At 43.0% G+C, this 16,269-nt stretch overlaps 1 protein-coding gene across 1 annotated transcript in view; it reads left to right on the top strand.

Moving 5' to 3' along the window:
- LOC133021882 (voltage-dependent T-type calcium channel subunit alpha-1I-like) overlaps positions 1-16,269 on the top strand; it is a 138,623-nt gene that overhangs the window by 24,239 nt on the left and 98,115 nt on the right. The window contains exon 4 of the mRNA XM_061088889.1: positions 4,462-4,595. Coding sequence (XP_060944872.1) covers positions 4,462-4,595 — 134 coding nt within the window. The remainder of the gene's footprint in view (positions 1-4,461; positions 4,596-16,269) is intronic.

Raw genomic sequence — 16,269 nt, 5'->3', positions numbered from 1 at the left:
GTAAACGTGCTTTACCAGAAGAGTTTCCTTAGTGACACGGGATCATGTATATTTGATCAGACGCTCTTAATACACATGTTCACGCTGTGGAAAAAGCACTTACATACCAAGAAACACAGGTTAACAAAATGTGACATATGCACCCGTGTTCTCAGTCGTGCATATTTCATATAAAAGCTGACGTGCATGTACACAACAAAAACACGTAAACACAGAGATCCGGACACATGGCTTCACGTTTCTTGAAGCAGAAAAAACCAGAGTGCACTTCTAGGAAGCATCCATTCAAAAATATACTCGTTGTTGACACGTAACACGAATTTCAAAACGCACGCACGTCCTCCCTCCTCTCCTCTCTCTCCTTCCTGGTCTCGCTCCATCCTCACATTCCTCCTCCCATGCTGTGACTCACTTGCTAGCATGTGGTCTTTACGGTGCAGCGAGCTTGACTTTCTCACGTACGGCACCTTGGCAGCTCTCCTCGTCATCTGGCAGGAGAGGGAGAGAGAGCTGCAGAATCCCTTCTCGCTGATGTCAGAGGTGGCCTGGGTGGGCGTAGGATCTGTGCGTGAGAGCGTGTGCACGTATGTCTTGGGCCTGTCGGTGTGAAGCGCTTGTTGAATCACCCCCGGCGTCCTGTTTTTTCCACATTCTCACACGAACACACACACACACACACACAGGGCAGCACACTCATCATACAACAGCCAACACACACAGTGGATTGATTCTGCTCCCTGGAGTTGCACCTAATAGAATTTCTCCTCCAAGCATCTATAGACCCGATTCAATACCAGCATGGATCTAGAGGGCTACAGAGCCTACAGTCAATACACACTCTTCCTAGGAAATCCGTCGTTCAATACCGCAGCTTCAGCACAATCCACATAGTGAGCTCGGACAGATGTGGACGTGAAGACCTCTGGAAACTCACCTCGATATCCATCCAGGGACATGAGGCCGGGTGGATGAGCGGCTGAAATCTGTGTCTTACTGACCACAAAATGGAAGAGAATCAATATCAGGCAATTGTGTTCACTTTGCTCACTAACCCACGATACCTCCCAACATATAAACACTGAACTCCAAGAGTAATATCTGAGATATCAAATGTGATCCGCGGAAAAAACTATAGAACAATACTCTGAATGATAAATTCATTGTTCAGGCTGTTGACTTCAAATTATCAATCACAGATCATAAAGTTCACTATCTTTAAAGGACCCATAAAAAGATAATTGTTCATATTAGCTGATATATTATTGTAAAATGGTTTTAGATCTCATACTGTCATTGGTTCCTATTTGTGGTATGATTGGAAACAAGCAAATGAAGAGATGGAAGTGAAGAAAGAGACAAGAAGACAGGTTGAAAAAAGCCAAACGGAGTGAGAGCTGTGGTAAAAATGTCAGAAGAGGAAGTTTTTTTTGACAGTTGGTGAAATCTTCATCTCCCTCGTGTCCGTGAACTTTGCAGAAGTTTTGCCCCTAGACCTTCTCAGTGGTTGGACAAAGGTCAAGGTTACAGACTTTATGCCTGTTCATCCACTCACCTCCAGGATCTGCTGAGTAGGAGTTTTTCCACCATCAGCAGGGAGCTATAGTGACGACACACAGATCCACATCCATGGTTCTGTCAGTTATAAAATCAGATGACAGGCATTGCCAAGCGAGTGAGTTCATCTCTAATCCTCCTGAACACACAGAAGAAGAACAGCGGCTAATCTGGGCTTTTTTGCTCACAACAGCAATAACACGCATTAGCAAGATCTTTGATTTATTTGGATTTCTTTTTTCTATTCTTTTAATTAGATGCTTGATTAAAGCGGTGAGTGAGGTGGTGGTGGTGGTGGTGGTGGTGGTGGTGGTGGGGGGGGGGGGCTTATCTCTGATTACTGCTCAAACAAATTATTTTCCATTACCCCGCTGTTTAGGCTCAAACTGCTCGACTGGGGAGAGGGGGAAGGCCGGGGAGGGAGGGAAGGAAGGAGGAGAGGAACAGAGGTTTAATTGAGAGAGGGAGGGAGAGGTGGAGATAGGAGAGTGTCAGGGGAAGAAAAAAGAAAAGCCGATACAATTGTAGAGTTAGAAATAGAAGAGCATCATGGAGGTGTGGGGGAAAATTGGAGTCTAAATTTGAGAGAAGTCAAAGGAGAGACAAACGTACAGAAACCTTTCATATCCATATTTTATAGGGTGATATATAGTTAACCTCCTCTAGGTGTCCTGGTGAAGGAGATGATCCCACCTCACCTCCACTTCAACCTCAACCTTTACTGGAAGTGAGATCTCATCCCTTTATTTCAGACACACTCTGTTATGACGTCCTGTTTTCATTGAAAACTGTCAATCGTCTTCATGAATTTGTAAAAAGTGAGTGAGAAACACGAGAAAACAAGCTTCAGAATTAAACAGGAAACGAAATAAATAACACAACAAAAGACACATCAAATATAAATCCCCCAAAAAACAACACAAGGAAAAGCAAGGTAAAAGTTTAAACCATAACAAGTTCATACAACAGAAACAAGTTGACTCAAAGGTCCAAGACAGAAGGTTGATGATGTTAGAACCTTAAAATCTGATGCCTGCCTGAAGTGGACTTTCCAGAACTCTGCTATAAATCTGCAGAAAGTTCACTAAAGGCCTCACAACCTTGATAAATAAATACAAACAAGTGAGTTTTCAGTGCTCATATAATAAGTCGAGCAGACGCAACTATTTCCTTCCCGTCACTGGATGTTGTTGAGCTCGTCAGCGTGTGCACACAGATTCAAAGCAGCAGGTGGGGTTTTTTTTGCTTTGTCATTAACCCAATCATTTCAAGGTGTCTCAAGCAAATCAATAATCTTCTTTTAAAACGAGAAGTGCAGCCAGAGAACATGTTCCTCCATCAAAGCCTTGATGAAACCAGATTTTTAGGGCCCGAGCACAGACATCAAAGGTGTCTGGTGAGACCCTATTGAAATTGTAAGGATTATTATTTCTTTCTTATTATTATTATTATTCGGGCAAATTAATTGGCTTTTTGAGGGCTTTAACATGCTCAACTTCTTACCAAAATTTGCAGAAAGTGGTGAAAATTTACGTATTCTGAAGGAATTTTCAATGGGCGTCGCAAAATGGCTCAACGGTGCCCCCCGAGACAGCCCGAGACCCCCGGAAGGTGTTCCCATTGACCGATCTTCACAAAAGTCGATACACAGGTGTATCATGACCAGACAAACAAAAAAGTCTCTGGGTGCAATTGTAAAAACAAAACAGGAAGCCTGCTATTTTGTATTTAGTGGCCATTTTGGCCATATTCCACATTTTTTCTTTGATACACTTGTACCAGGGTTTTCATCGGATCAACTTCAAATTGAGATGAGTGTCATCACGACAAGATGGAGATAAAAACTGACTGACGGATTTTTTTTTAATCACACGGTGTGACCGTGGCGTGGCGTCAAAGTTTGATTACACGCCATTAAAACACGATGTTCTGTAACGCGGACATACATGGACCATGAATCCTTTGATTTCAGTCTTCCTAGATCAAAGGAAACTTTATGTCTTGCAAAGGTCACGCCTCTTTCTCTCTCAGAACTGGTTATTTTTGTTTTTTCAGACAAAAAGCATGCAACGCTTCAAAATGGATGTGCTCGGGCCCACCCAGTGCTGCTTTGCAGCCCTAAAATTTTTATTTATTATTATATTCCATTTATATTTCTACTGTTCAGATCTTATTTATTTACATTTTCACTTCAATATGCACAATACTCTGCACTTTTACTGCCTTTTTTCTTTCTTCTTATTATTATTATTATTCAGGCAAATGAATTGGCTTTTTGAGGGCTTTAACATGCTCAAATTCTTACCAAAATTTGCAGAAAGTTAGAAAGTGGTGAAAATTTACGTATTCTGAAGGAATTTTCATATTATTTTGTATCCGCACCAAACTGCACGCGCTGATTAAACCCACTAAAAAGAGTTTTTAACTGGTTATGAAACTGTCTCTTTTTTATATCGCTGCCGTGCAGGTGATTGAGGAGGAAATTTCCTCTTTCTATAAACTCTTCTGAGGTTTTCACGACCACAGACGGTGGAAACTCTCCTGCTTTTGTCCACAGAGACGACAAAATCGATGAAAAAGAAAAGTTCCCTGTAGGTTCTTTAAGATACATTCATATTTCTTTTGAGAAATCAAGAAAAATGTTGCTTTGTTGTTTAAGAAAATACAAAAATAAATCCTGGATTTACCCCCGATCTAGATCCGCACCAAAATGTCTTCTTCGCCAAAAGACGAATAATTATAAATGTCTTGGCTGCAGTAATAATGGAATTATAACATTATATTAGATAAAAACCTGAAAGGACACATTTCAGTCCCGTTTTTCCAACCTTCTTCTTGTTTCTAACCAGAATCTGACGTTCTCTGCCTGTTTGACACCTTGTCTCTTCCTCTGTCTCCGTCTCTCAGGCCTTCGACGCATTCATCTACATCTTCTTCGCGATGGAGATGGTTATAAAGATGGTCGCCCTGGGGATCTTCGGTCGCCGCTCTTACCTCGGGGACACGTGGAATCGCCTGGATTTCTTCATCGTCATGGCAGGGTGAGGACAATGTTTTCTACGTGTTTGGCTCCTGTCTTCATCCTGAGATATTCGTATTCTCCTAGTTTTGCATCGGTTGCCTGTTGGCAGGTTAGCTGGTATCGTCCAATGGGTGCAGGACACAGGTGTAGGTCTGTTCCCAACCCTCAGTCAGGCTCCACCCTCCAGCTCCTCCAAACTGGACAATAAGCCACTGGAAAGTCGGAAGGTCGGTCGCGGAATTCCTGTCTGTCAAAGGGTCCTTGGGCGGTTTCCCCGTGACTGCTGCTGTCAGTGTGTCAATCGGTTGAGTGATAGACCAGTGTCAGACTAGAGAGGTCATTAAGACTAGAAAATACCATCATTGATTTTTACTGCCCCCAAACATCACACCAGCTGTCAGGAAAACGTCGATCATTACATTTAAGCTCACGTTTATTCTGAGGGAAACCTGAATATTCTCTCCCTCAGTCTTTTATTCGTCCATCACTCGACTGGTTTCAGGAATAACTCGAGAGCTCTGCGTTCCCTGAAGAACGACACCGGGAAGCATTCAGCTTAACTGCTGGTTTTACTAGAGAGAAACAGAAAACAGACAAAAAACAAGCTTATCTCCGAAGCTGCTGCACCACATTATTTCTTTAGGCTCATATAAGTTTAAGTAATTAACATGATTTGATGAATGAAAACAGTTGAGTTGCATCCTATCATTTGTAGTAAAGAGATCCCCTTCATAGAGGATGACGCCTCCTGCTGATTCTGCTTTAATTTCACATCTATGTTTCCTGTTGGCTCAGGCTTTTTCTTTTTGTATTTCCCTACTTCTCAACATTCCACACATTATAGTTGACTTTGAGATTCTGTGCATGTGACAAACATTGAGGAATAATCACAAGCAACATGATCAAATGTCTGTATGCACACACGTGTAATCATCATTAGCAACTCGTCATTTAAATGAACCAATTAGCTGTAAACTAATTGCTTCACTCTCCATACATGGAAATGTATCAAATGCTGTGTAGTCGTTAAAATACCTCTGTGTTGACATCAATAATTAGTTTTTTTTTAATTTATTGTCAGTTTGAACTCAACACACTACCTGCCGGGAAATTCCCTGGAAAAGAAACTCGCAGGATTTCATATCGTCTTCTTCTCCAAGAATTTAATGTCTAATCAACGTGGACATTTCGGTTCATTGGTGTACTGTGCCTTAAGTTGGTGATACTGGTGGTGGTACTGGTTGTGATACTGGTGATGGTGGTGAAACTGGTGGTGGTACTGGTGGTGATACTGGTGGTGATGGTGGTGATGGTGGTGATACTGGTGGTGATACTGGTGGTGATGGTGGTGATGGTGGTGATACTGGTTGTGATACTGGTGGTGATGGTGGTGATACTGGTGGTGATACTGGTGGTGATGGTGGTGATGGTGGTGATACTGGTTGTGATACTGGTGGTGATGGTGGTGATACTTGTGGTGATGGTGGTGATACTGGTGTTGATGTTGGTGATACTGGTGGTGATGGTGGTGATACTGGTGGTGATGGTGGTGATACTGGTGGTGATAATGGTGGTGATGGTGGTGATACTGGTGGTGATGGTGGTGATACTGGTGGTGATACTGGTGGTGATACTGGTGGTGATGGTGGTGATACTGGTGGTGATGGTGGTGATGGTGGTGATACTGGTGGTGATATTGGTGGTAATACTGGTGGGGATACTGCTGGTGATGGTGGTGATACTGGTGGTGATACTGGTGGTGATGGTGGTGATACTGGTGGTGATGGTGGTGATGGTGGTGATACTGGAGGTGATACTGGTGGTGATACTGGTGGTGATACTAGTGGTGTTACTGGTGGTGATACTGGTGGTAATACTGGTGGTGATACTGGTGGTGATACTGGTGGTAATACTGGTGGTGATACTAGTGGTGATACTAGTGGGGATACTGGTGGTGATACTGGTGGTGAAACTGGTGGTGATACTGGTGGTAATACTGGTGGGGATACTGGTGGTGATACTGGTGGTGATACTGGTGGTGATACTGGTGGGGATACTGGTGGTGATACTAGTGGTGGTACTGGTTGTGATACTGGTGGTGATACTGGTGGTGATACTAGTGGTGATACTGGTTGTGATACTGGTGTTGATACTGGTGGTGATACTGGTGGTGATACTAGTGGTGATACTGGTGGTGATACTGGTGGTGATACTGGTGGTGATACTACTGGTGATACTAGTGGTGATACTGGTGGTGATACTGGTGGTGATACTGGTGGTGATACTGGTGGTGATATTAGTGGTGATACTGGTGGTGATAGTGGTGGTGATATTAGTGGTGATACTGGTGGTGAAACTGGAGGTGATACTGGTGGTGATAATGGTGGTGATACTGGTGGTGATGGTGGTGATACTGGTGGTGTTACTGGTGGTGATGGTGGTGATACTGGTGGTTATACTGGTGGTGATACTGGTGGTGTTACTGGTGGTGATATTGGTGGTGATTCTTGTTGTGATACTGGTGGTGTTACTGGTGGTGATACTGGTGGTGATACTGGTGGTGTTACTGGTGATACTGGTGGTGATACTGGTGGTGATGGTGGTGATACTGGTGGTGTTACTGGTGGTGATACTGGTGGTGATATTGGTGGTGATACTGGTGGTGATACTGGTGGTGATACTGGTTGTGATACTGGTGGTGATACTGGTGGTGATACTGGTTGTGATACTGGTGGTGATACTGGTGGTGAAACTGGTGGTGATACTGGTGGTGATACTGGTGGTGGCACTGGTGGTGATACTGGTGGTGATTCTGGTGGTGATACTGGTGGTGATGGTGGTGATACAGGTTATGATACTGGTTGTGATACTGGTGGTGATACTGGTGATGATACCGGTTGTGATACTGGTGGTGATACTAGTGGTGATACTGGTGGGGATACTGGTTTATACTGGTTGTGATACTGGTGGTGATACTGGTGCTGATACTGGTGGTGATATTAGTGGTGATACTGGTGGTGAAACTGGAGGTGATACTGGTGGTGATACTGGTGGTGATGGTGGTGATACTGGTGGTGTTACTGATGGTGATACTGGTGGTGATATTGGTGGTGATACTGGTGGTGATACTGGTGGTGATACTGGTGGTGATACTGGTGGTGATACTGGTTGTGATACTGGTGGTGATACTGGTGGTGATACTGGTGGTGATACTGGTGGTGATACTGGTGGGGATACTGGTGGTGATACTGGTTGTGATACTGGTGGTGATACTGGTGGTGATACTGGTTGTGATACTGGTGGTGATACTGGTGGTGATACTGGTGGTGATACTGGTGGTGGCACTGGTGGTGATACTGGTGGTGATTCTGGTGGTGATACTGGTGGTGATGGTGGTGATGGTGGTGATACAGGTTATGATACTGGTTGTGATACTGGTGGTGATACTGGTGATGATACCGGTTGTGATACTGGTGGTGATACTGGTGGTGATACTGGTGGTGATTCTGGTGGTAATACTGGTTGTGATACTGGTTGTGATACTGGTGGTAATACTGGTTGTGATACTGGTTGTGATACTGGTGGTGATACTGGTGGTGATACTGGTGGTGATACTGGTGGTGATACTGGTGGTAATACTGGTTGTGATACTGGTTGTGATACTGGTGGTGATACTGGTGGTGATACTGGTTGTGATACTGGTTCTGATACTGGTGGTGCTGGTGGTGATACTGGTGGTGAAACTGGTGGTGAAACTGGTGGTGATACTGGTGTCCAACACCAAATCTAACTGGATCAAATCTAAACCACAAACTTCTCTTGAATCCACTGTAAGTGCATCGTCCCTCAGTCCCCCCCCCAGTGTCCTCTGAAAGAATCCCTGAGCAGAACATAAAATCAACATCTTCATTTTTTAATCAAAATTCAAATAATTGTTTAAATATTGCATCAAAAGAAAACGTTTGCACTTAAAATGTACATATTCGGCGTTAGATGAATTACTAATGTTTTCCTTTCATCCCCATTTTTTACTTGACTTGCACATTTTCCTTCCTCTGCCTTTTCGTTTCCTCTCTTCACCCCCCCGTCCCGCCTTCTTATTTTTCCCTTGGGGGACTGTGAACATTTCTCATTGACTTTTTACCGCCCTGGTTTCCTTAGATTTTCCATAACTGTCCACAGCCTCCAGTGAGCTGTCCCAGGCCCCCGGCTGCAGCAGCCTCCACCGCCATCATCTTGCTCTCTAGTCATATTTTATTTGGTCCTATGTTCCCGTCTGATCAGACAGTTTCGGGCTCTTCTCTCTCCCCCGGCCTTCTACTCTTCTTCCCCTCAGTCATCATCCTTTAGGCAGCAGCCTCGGAGATCTGTCGTCTCCAAGCGCCAAAACCTCAACGCTCAGTGCACGCCACAACGCTGCGGAGGAAAACCGCCACCACCGCCAATTACTCCCCAGTCTTCCATCCACCACATGCGGCGCGTGTAGCGACGGGAAGGGGGCGGGATTAAAATGTTGCACCCCTGGGAACTAGTGTGCTGCAAAAACAAACAGTAGGCGAGCTGCAGGAGAGGGATTAGCAGCAGCGGGGGGGCCACACAGGCTCTGCTGAGCTGTGGGAACATTACGAGTGTGTGTTTGTGTGTGTGTGTGTGTGTGTGTGTGGGGGGGGACCTGGTGTGGAGCTGGCAGGTGTTCAGGATTGAAACCAAATGTTTTGAGTAACTTCTCCCTCAGGCTGCATACCTACTATTTCTGGCATTTTTAATTCGGGTAAACAAACCTCCGACTGAGAGCCTCACATATTCTACCTGGGTGTGCTGTGACAGTCTCATCTCTTTGGTTCATGTGTTGTTGAGGCTGCTGGAATTTGAGGTTGATATTCATTGGTTGCCGCGTCAGTGCATGTTCACTGTCACTGTGTGTTTTGAACAAATCTGGAGGCTGAGGTTTGTTGCCCGAGTCCGCCCACACCCAGTAAAGCCTGTTAATCAAATGACATTGCAATAATACTAATTCAAAAGGAATTCATCTAAACAGAATTCAGATCAGATATCCAACGTTTAGCCGCTTCTTGCTTTTAAAGTTATAATCAGCATTGTTGCGTGACTTTCCTTGTTGTGCAGCTTCCAGTATGAGTTACAATAAATTATCTTGCAATGCAATATGTACAAATGAGTAAAAAATGAACAGACCCAATGGTCACTCACCAAAAGCTTCAGTCCTCATTGTGTCTTTAAGACCTTAGAAGATTTGTTTATTTGAAATGATCCCTCGGAGCAGCTGCTGTTGTTTCCCACCTCTTCCTCTCTCTTCATTGGTTAATGGATTCTGGTTTTAATGACCAGTGAAAGCACCAAGAGTCTCATTCACACACACAGTCAAACAGCACTTCTATATATAGCACTTTTTTTTAGCACTGATACTTTCACACAGTGACGGCTCAACCCACCGGTTTCTTACCCGAGGACACGCAGAGCCGCCGATCTTCCAATTAGAGAACGACCCGCTCTACCCCTGAGCCGCAGCCTCTTGTAGGTCCGGGCAGGTTTTTCCAGGGTCCGGCCGTGTAAACAACTCACCTGCGTGAAACCAGCGCACTGCGAAATAAGACTAGAGACTGAGTTCTTCAGGTGCAAAGAAGAATCAGTTTCACAGATGAGTCTCTCCTCTGAGGCAGGGATGACAGTGGAACCAGGGCCAGAGGATTTCTGTCCATCCACATTAAGATTCCCTTTGTGCGGTGATTATATATTCAGCTGCTCTTAGCGTGTGGCTGCAGTAATAACAACACTTCCATTGAGTGACACTGATCTTAATTTGTTGCAGCGCTGCGCCACTGCCTGCGGGGGTGGCGGGTGGGGAGGGGAGAGAGAGAGAGAGAGAGAGAGAGAAATAAAGCATATGAAGCAAAAGAGGGCTTTATAGTGATGGGATCGTTTTGTGCTGGCGCCTGCCATTACTCATTATTAGGCCTTAAGCTGTTTGCCTGCATGAGGAGATTGGAGGTTTGCTTGTGGAAATATTTATTGGGATGTGAAACTGAACTGGAAGCAACAAATAATCTGCTGGGTTTCAACCTCAGTGGGAACAGTGAGAGAACCAGTTTTCAGACTCGCTGTTAACTGGAAATCATAAATAGCAAAAAAAACAAAATTCAGGTCAATATTTGAAGTTTCATCTCGTATTCTTGTTTGTGAAACTGAGAGAATCTGACTCTGTGATCCTTTACGATACTTGTTGTTGTGCGTGTGTGTGTGGAAGCTTTACAGTTTCACTCATTCTTCCTCTCTTCCTTCTCGCCCTCTATCCGTCCTCAGCCCTCAGCAGAAGGAGCAGGACACACTGATGTGTTTCAGAGATCAGGCAGGAACAATCAACCTGCACTGTAGCAGAGGACATCAACACTTATTAGTCTCAGCTCATATATCTGCACATTTGCTGCTCGGATTGCTCTGAATTATCAAAACTATGATATGAATGACAATCAGGACTCGTGTTGCTCACCGAGCCAATTGTTGCTCCTGCACATTGTTCATCTGCAGCTGCTCACACTCCTCACTGGGCAGCTAATTGCTCTATACAGTTCCTCTGTTATTACAGTCATAGATACTGGTTGCATGATTGGATCGTGATGGGCAGTGCACAGGAGCTCATCTGATGAGAGAACCACCACCGGGACAAATGAGCCCTTGTTCCACGGTGTAGTTCCTCCCTCTATCTGTCCAAGCAATGTTTCCAGTAGTTTTTCTGCAAACACATCTGCGGTGAGTTTGATTTGCAGTTTTAAGATATTGACTTTGTGTCCAAATCCAATGTGAGGGTTTCCTTCTCCTGTAAACCCTGTTGGTGAATCCATGCTTCACAGGTGAAATCACACACCACCACTCCTGCGTCAGCTCAACCTTGTGGGAGGTTTTGTTTTGCCTTTCAGTCGTGTGGTTTTCACTGCCACACTCCTTAGCTGACATTTCTTAATGGCCTTTCGAACAGTGTGAATGTCAAGCTGCTTCGTGGGCATCAATCAGCCTCGTGTTCAACTCCTCACTCAGAGGCTCAGGGCAGAATGTGGCTGCTGGAAGTTACCACAAGAATTTATTAGCTCTGGAAACTTCATCAGAAAACTCATAGTGACACTTGTTGATCTGCCCATCAAGTCCTGACCAATCAATTAAAGGCAAGTGAGTTAACGAGGTTTGCTGAAGTAGGAAAAGGCCCAAACTGTGGCACATGACTAAATTAACTTTTTTCTTCAGTTCATGAAATTAATGAAATGCATTTGAATTGAATTGTTTGAATCCAAAAACATAAAACAATCAGGATAATACAACATTTAACATTTAAATGATTTTGTAAAGGAGGAACTGATTTTAGTCATTTTCTTTCTAGTGTGTCACACTATTGTTATGTCAGTGAATCTATATTTATTTATTGCCATCTGTTTCTATATGCTGTGTTTTTATGTTATATTCATATGTTCGTATGTAAGTGATCTGTCCTGCGAAAATCCATCATATGCTTTTAATATGAATCTCTGCCAAACCTTGTATTGCTCGGTGAGGAGAGCAGATGGGGGAACATAATTGATCCCAATCTGCGTTGGCAGATCTTTATTTAAATGTTCTAACCGTGCTGTTGTTTTTTTATAGTTTTTTAAATTGGTCCTGTTCCTGAATGAATTTAGAAAATAACCACAACATTTTCCTTTGTTTACATTGTCTACATTTGTCTACATTGCAACGCATTTTATTGTGAAGGACCATCTTCTTCTTCACAGCAGAAACAACCAGCAGAAACAATGGGTATAAAACATTACTGCATATAAAGTGAGCTGATTATGTCTAATGAGGACAATTATACTCTTTTCATCGAATTATTATTGTATCACTGCGCATTTAATTTGGGTGTTTTGTTTTTTGTTATCGATTCAAAGTGGAAAACCAGAAGATCTAAGCTCGTGTTTCTGTGGAAATAGTTTTTGTTGCTGTTCCCAGTGAAATGACAGAGTGTGTCCAGTTGGACGGCCTGTGGTATCGAGCTGTAGTAATGTTTCTCTTTGTTTTCTTTAGTGTTGAACTGTGGCTTGTTCTTACGTTGGCAGCGTCCCAATGTCCCACTTTCAAAATCAATAGGATCTCCAGTTACGGCAGCAGGGTGGCGACAGATACAATACAAGTGAATTATTGTTGGTAGATAAAGGAATTTGCATCTGATTGTCAGGCCTCTGGTTTTAGACAAATCATTTAGAGAAACCTGCTTCTCACTGCGTCACTTTTGATTCACATGGAAGGAATGTAGCGTCCTGTCGGCTGTGAGGAGAAGTTCTGCTGCTGCTGCTGAATCAGACCCAACATCCTCCAGTAAATACTCAGTGAAGCAGAAGAGTCTGCTGCCTCAATGAGAAAAGAACGCCAGCTTGTTTGTTGTTAAACCTAAATAGTGAAAACATCAATAAGCAGTTTTTACATAGCCAATAGTTCAAGTAAGAAGACCATAGGACACAAGGACAATATTCCAACAAAGCTGGACCTGTTGGAGACTTTAACAGTTGATAATAAACTAAAGGCGTCCACATGACTTCACTTCTCCATCAAACAGCAGCTTTGACATCTTTCTTAACATTTCCCAGCCTCCTCCATGCTAACCTGGTTGTTTTTGTCATAATCTCAGAAATCTGCACACTTTAGCAGATGTATTGCTTAGCAACCGCATCACCATCGTCGTGGACGCATGTGGAAGTATATTTGGGCAGTGGTGATTACAGGTCGTTGGAAGTGGACGTTCCACTGTTCATACGTAAAGGCTTCGTCAGTGAGACCTGAGATCATGAGCGGATATAAGTTTATATAGTTCAGGAATATTAAGTTAATAAGTTACTGAACAAAATGCTTTAAGTTAGAAGAGAGATGAGTCAGTCGACAGCTGGCGCTCATTTTTGACTGTTTATTTATAATATACACACACACACACACACAAACACACACACACACACACACACACACACCCATTCAGACTCACTGACATGTGTATGAGCGTCTGTGCTCAGCTGGAGGTGTAACAGTGGCTCATTAAAGCTCTAACACCACACAACACACTGCAGGACTGTGAGGATAGAAGATAACACACACACACACACACACACACACACACACTAGAAGCAAACAACCAAACGGGTTAGGAAAACAGACAATGAAAGGCTGTGGAAGGAAAAGAGTAGAGCTCTGTTTTAAGTGATACTAAGGAAGAGAGAGAGAGTTTGTGGGGTGGAAAAGTTCTGGGAAGGATAAACAGAGAGAGTGGGAGGGAAAGAGTGAATCAGAGTTGTGGTAAATATGTGTGTGTGTTGAATGCTTGTGTATCCGTGTGCATGTGTGTGTGTGCCTCTCTGTCTTCTCTGACTTGCAAACCACTTCTGGGACCGAGGATCTAATGCGTCCATTCATCTGATTCAATAATTGATGCCGTCTCCTCCAGAAGGAGTTTCATCGGAACCCGGTGGCATAAAACCAGACATTTAGTGCTTTCTGGTAATTGGCAGATTAGTTTATTCTTCCTGTTGTGGACCAATATACAGCCTATATGTACTAATATCTATTTGGAGGCATTATTGCACTCTCCAGAGCCGTCAACCGCCCGTATCTTCCAGCTTTCTGCTATTATATGTCGAGATAATGTGTTGGAGAACATGGACTTTAGCTGTTTATGCTGTAAACTGTGTAAGTGGCTGCACGACTCAGCAGATAAACAACCAAGCAGCTTTTATCGTTGGATCTGCCTCGAAAACTGAGAGAAAGGCCGCACATCTTTTCAGGATTTATCATCTTTTGAGAGTAGTTTGCTCTGATTCTTCACAGCGAGAAGGTCCCTGGTTTGAATCCTCCTCAGATGGGTTTTCACCAGGATTTCTGACCTTATTTCACAGATTACCTTAAATATTCATACAGATATTCATGTTCACTGGGGTTTAAATCCTGCTAATTTAGACTTCTTCCTCTAGTGTCACCATTAAATTGGCATTTGTGGCCTAGAGTGACGTGTCTTGATGGATCTCCTGTAATTTGGGGCAGGTGATGACAGGTGATGAATGGAGGTAACTTTGCTAATCACATACGTTTTATTTCACCGGCTTCACCAGGTCTAATTTTGCATTTAAATGCATAAAAAGGAAAAACATCATCCACCAGCATCAGGTGAAGCTTATAATTACAAATCTGAGCTTGCATATTTTACAGGAAGCAAACAAATTGATCGCACATATCTTTAAAAAACATTAACACATAACCTTCATCCCATTTTCTTACTTTAATTTACATCTGAGGTTTTTCCTCCACCCAGCCGAGCAGCCCGGGAGAAACACAACACTCTGATGGCTCCTGAGAGAATTCCTCACCACGCTGTCTTGTGACAGAACTCTCACGTCTCTGGAAAGAGAAATACGAGGCTGTGGAGCCGGTTAAAGAATCCACAGCCGCCCGTCTAACTCCACCTGGGAGGAAAAAATACAACCCAGCGCCTCCTCTGAAATATTCATGAAGCTGTTGAGCTGGAGAGAAGTCGTAACTCAAACACAGACACACACTAAATTTAGTCTGACTTGTGTGTCTGAGAGTGACAGCCTGCGTATGTGTGTGTGTGTGTGTGTGTGTGTGAGAGACTCAGGTTATCTGTTTGTACATCTGCTCTTTGTGTGAAAAACGAGAGTGTATCAGAGTCAATTCCTATTTGCTCATTGTGTGTGATTTGTGTATCGTCGTGTGACTGTTTCAACAAAATGAGCCGTCATTTCTAAAATTGGTGCCAAAAATTGCCCAAAAATGACAGATCCCCATTACCACCCATCCTACCAACAGAGACACACACTCACACACACACGCACAAAAACACACATTCACACACACACACCCAAAGAGTGAACATCACAACCTGAACCTGTAGTGTTTTGTAGAAAACTCACAAATTTCTGGATTTCCTACTTTATCTTAATTCTTCTTTCTTTTTTTTTTTAACATAATATTTTATTTCAAACAAAATTTTATCAATTTCATTTAGTCTACAATACATTTAATATTAATTTTCTTTTATTTGCAACAAATGAAAAATGTCGCTTTAGACAATTTAAAACTAAATTAATTTAACTGTAATGATTATAACATAATTGATGGTTGCGAGTATTGAGATATTCATTGAATTCTCTAAATGTGAATAGGAGTGGAGCTTCCTTTATTTACTGACCTTTTACTGACTCAACTAACGGAGAAAACTTGCAGCAGAATCAGAATCAGGCAGAAAACATCCAACTGTCTCATCTAATCTCATTAGAAACAAGGATCATCGTTCGTCTCTGTTTGTCTTTGTGTCTTTGTGTCTTTGTTTGTTTGTGTGTTTGTGCTTCGGGGCTCGAAGATTTCAGCACAAACACTGAGAAACTCTCTTGTTCGGTTTCACTTAATTATGCTTATTAGAGTCTTGTTTGAAATTTTATTCTTCAAATCAAGCAAAAAATAATCCCAACGACCCACTTCCTCTGCACAATTAAACATGATTATATTACTACAAACATTTGGAGATGATACCAAGTGAGTAAAAACAGAAACATGTTGATTCCTGGATGGTTGACTTTCACTCCAGGGTTAAAGTTGTTTCTCAATGTGTTTCCACCATGGTTAAGAAAAGAGTTTGAAGCTTTCTATGATCT

The sequence above is a fragment of the Limanda limanda genome, chromosome 2, assembly GCF_963576545.1.
Source record: "Limanda limanda chromosome 2, fLimLim1.1, whole genome shotgun sequence".
NCBI lineage: Eukaryota > Metazoa > Chordata > Actinopteri > Pleuronectiformes > Pleuronectidae > Limanda > Limanda limanda.
This window is presented reverse-complemented; position numbering and strand designations above follow the sequence as displayed.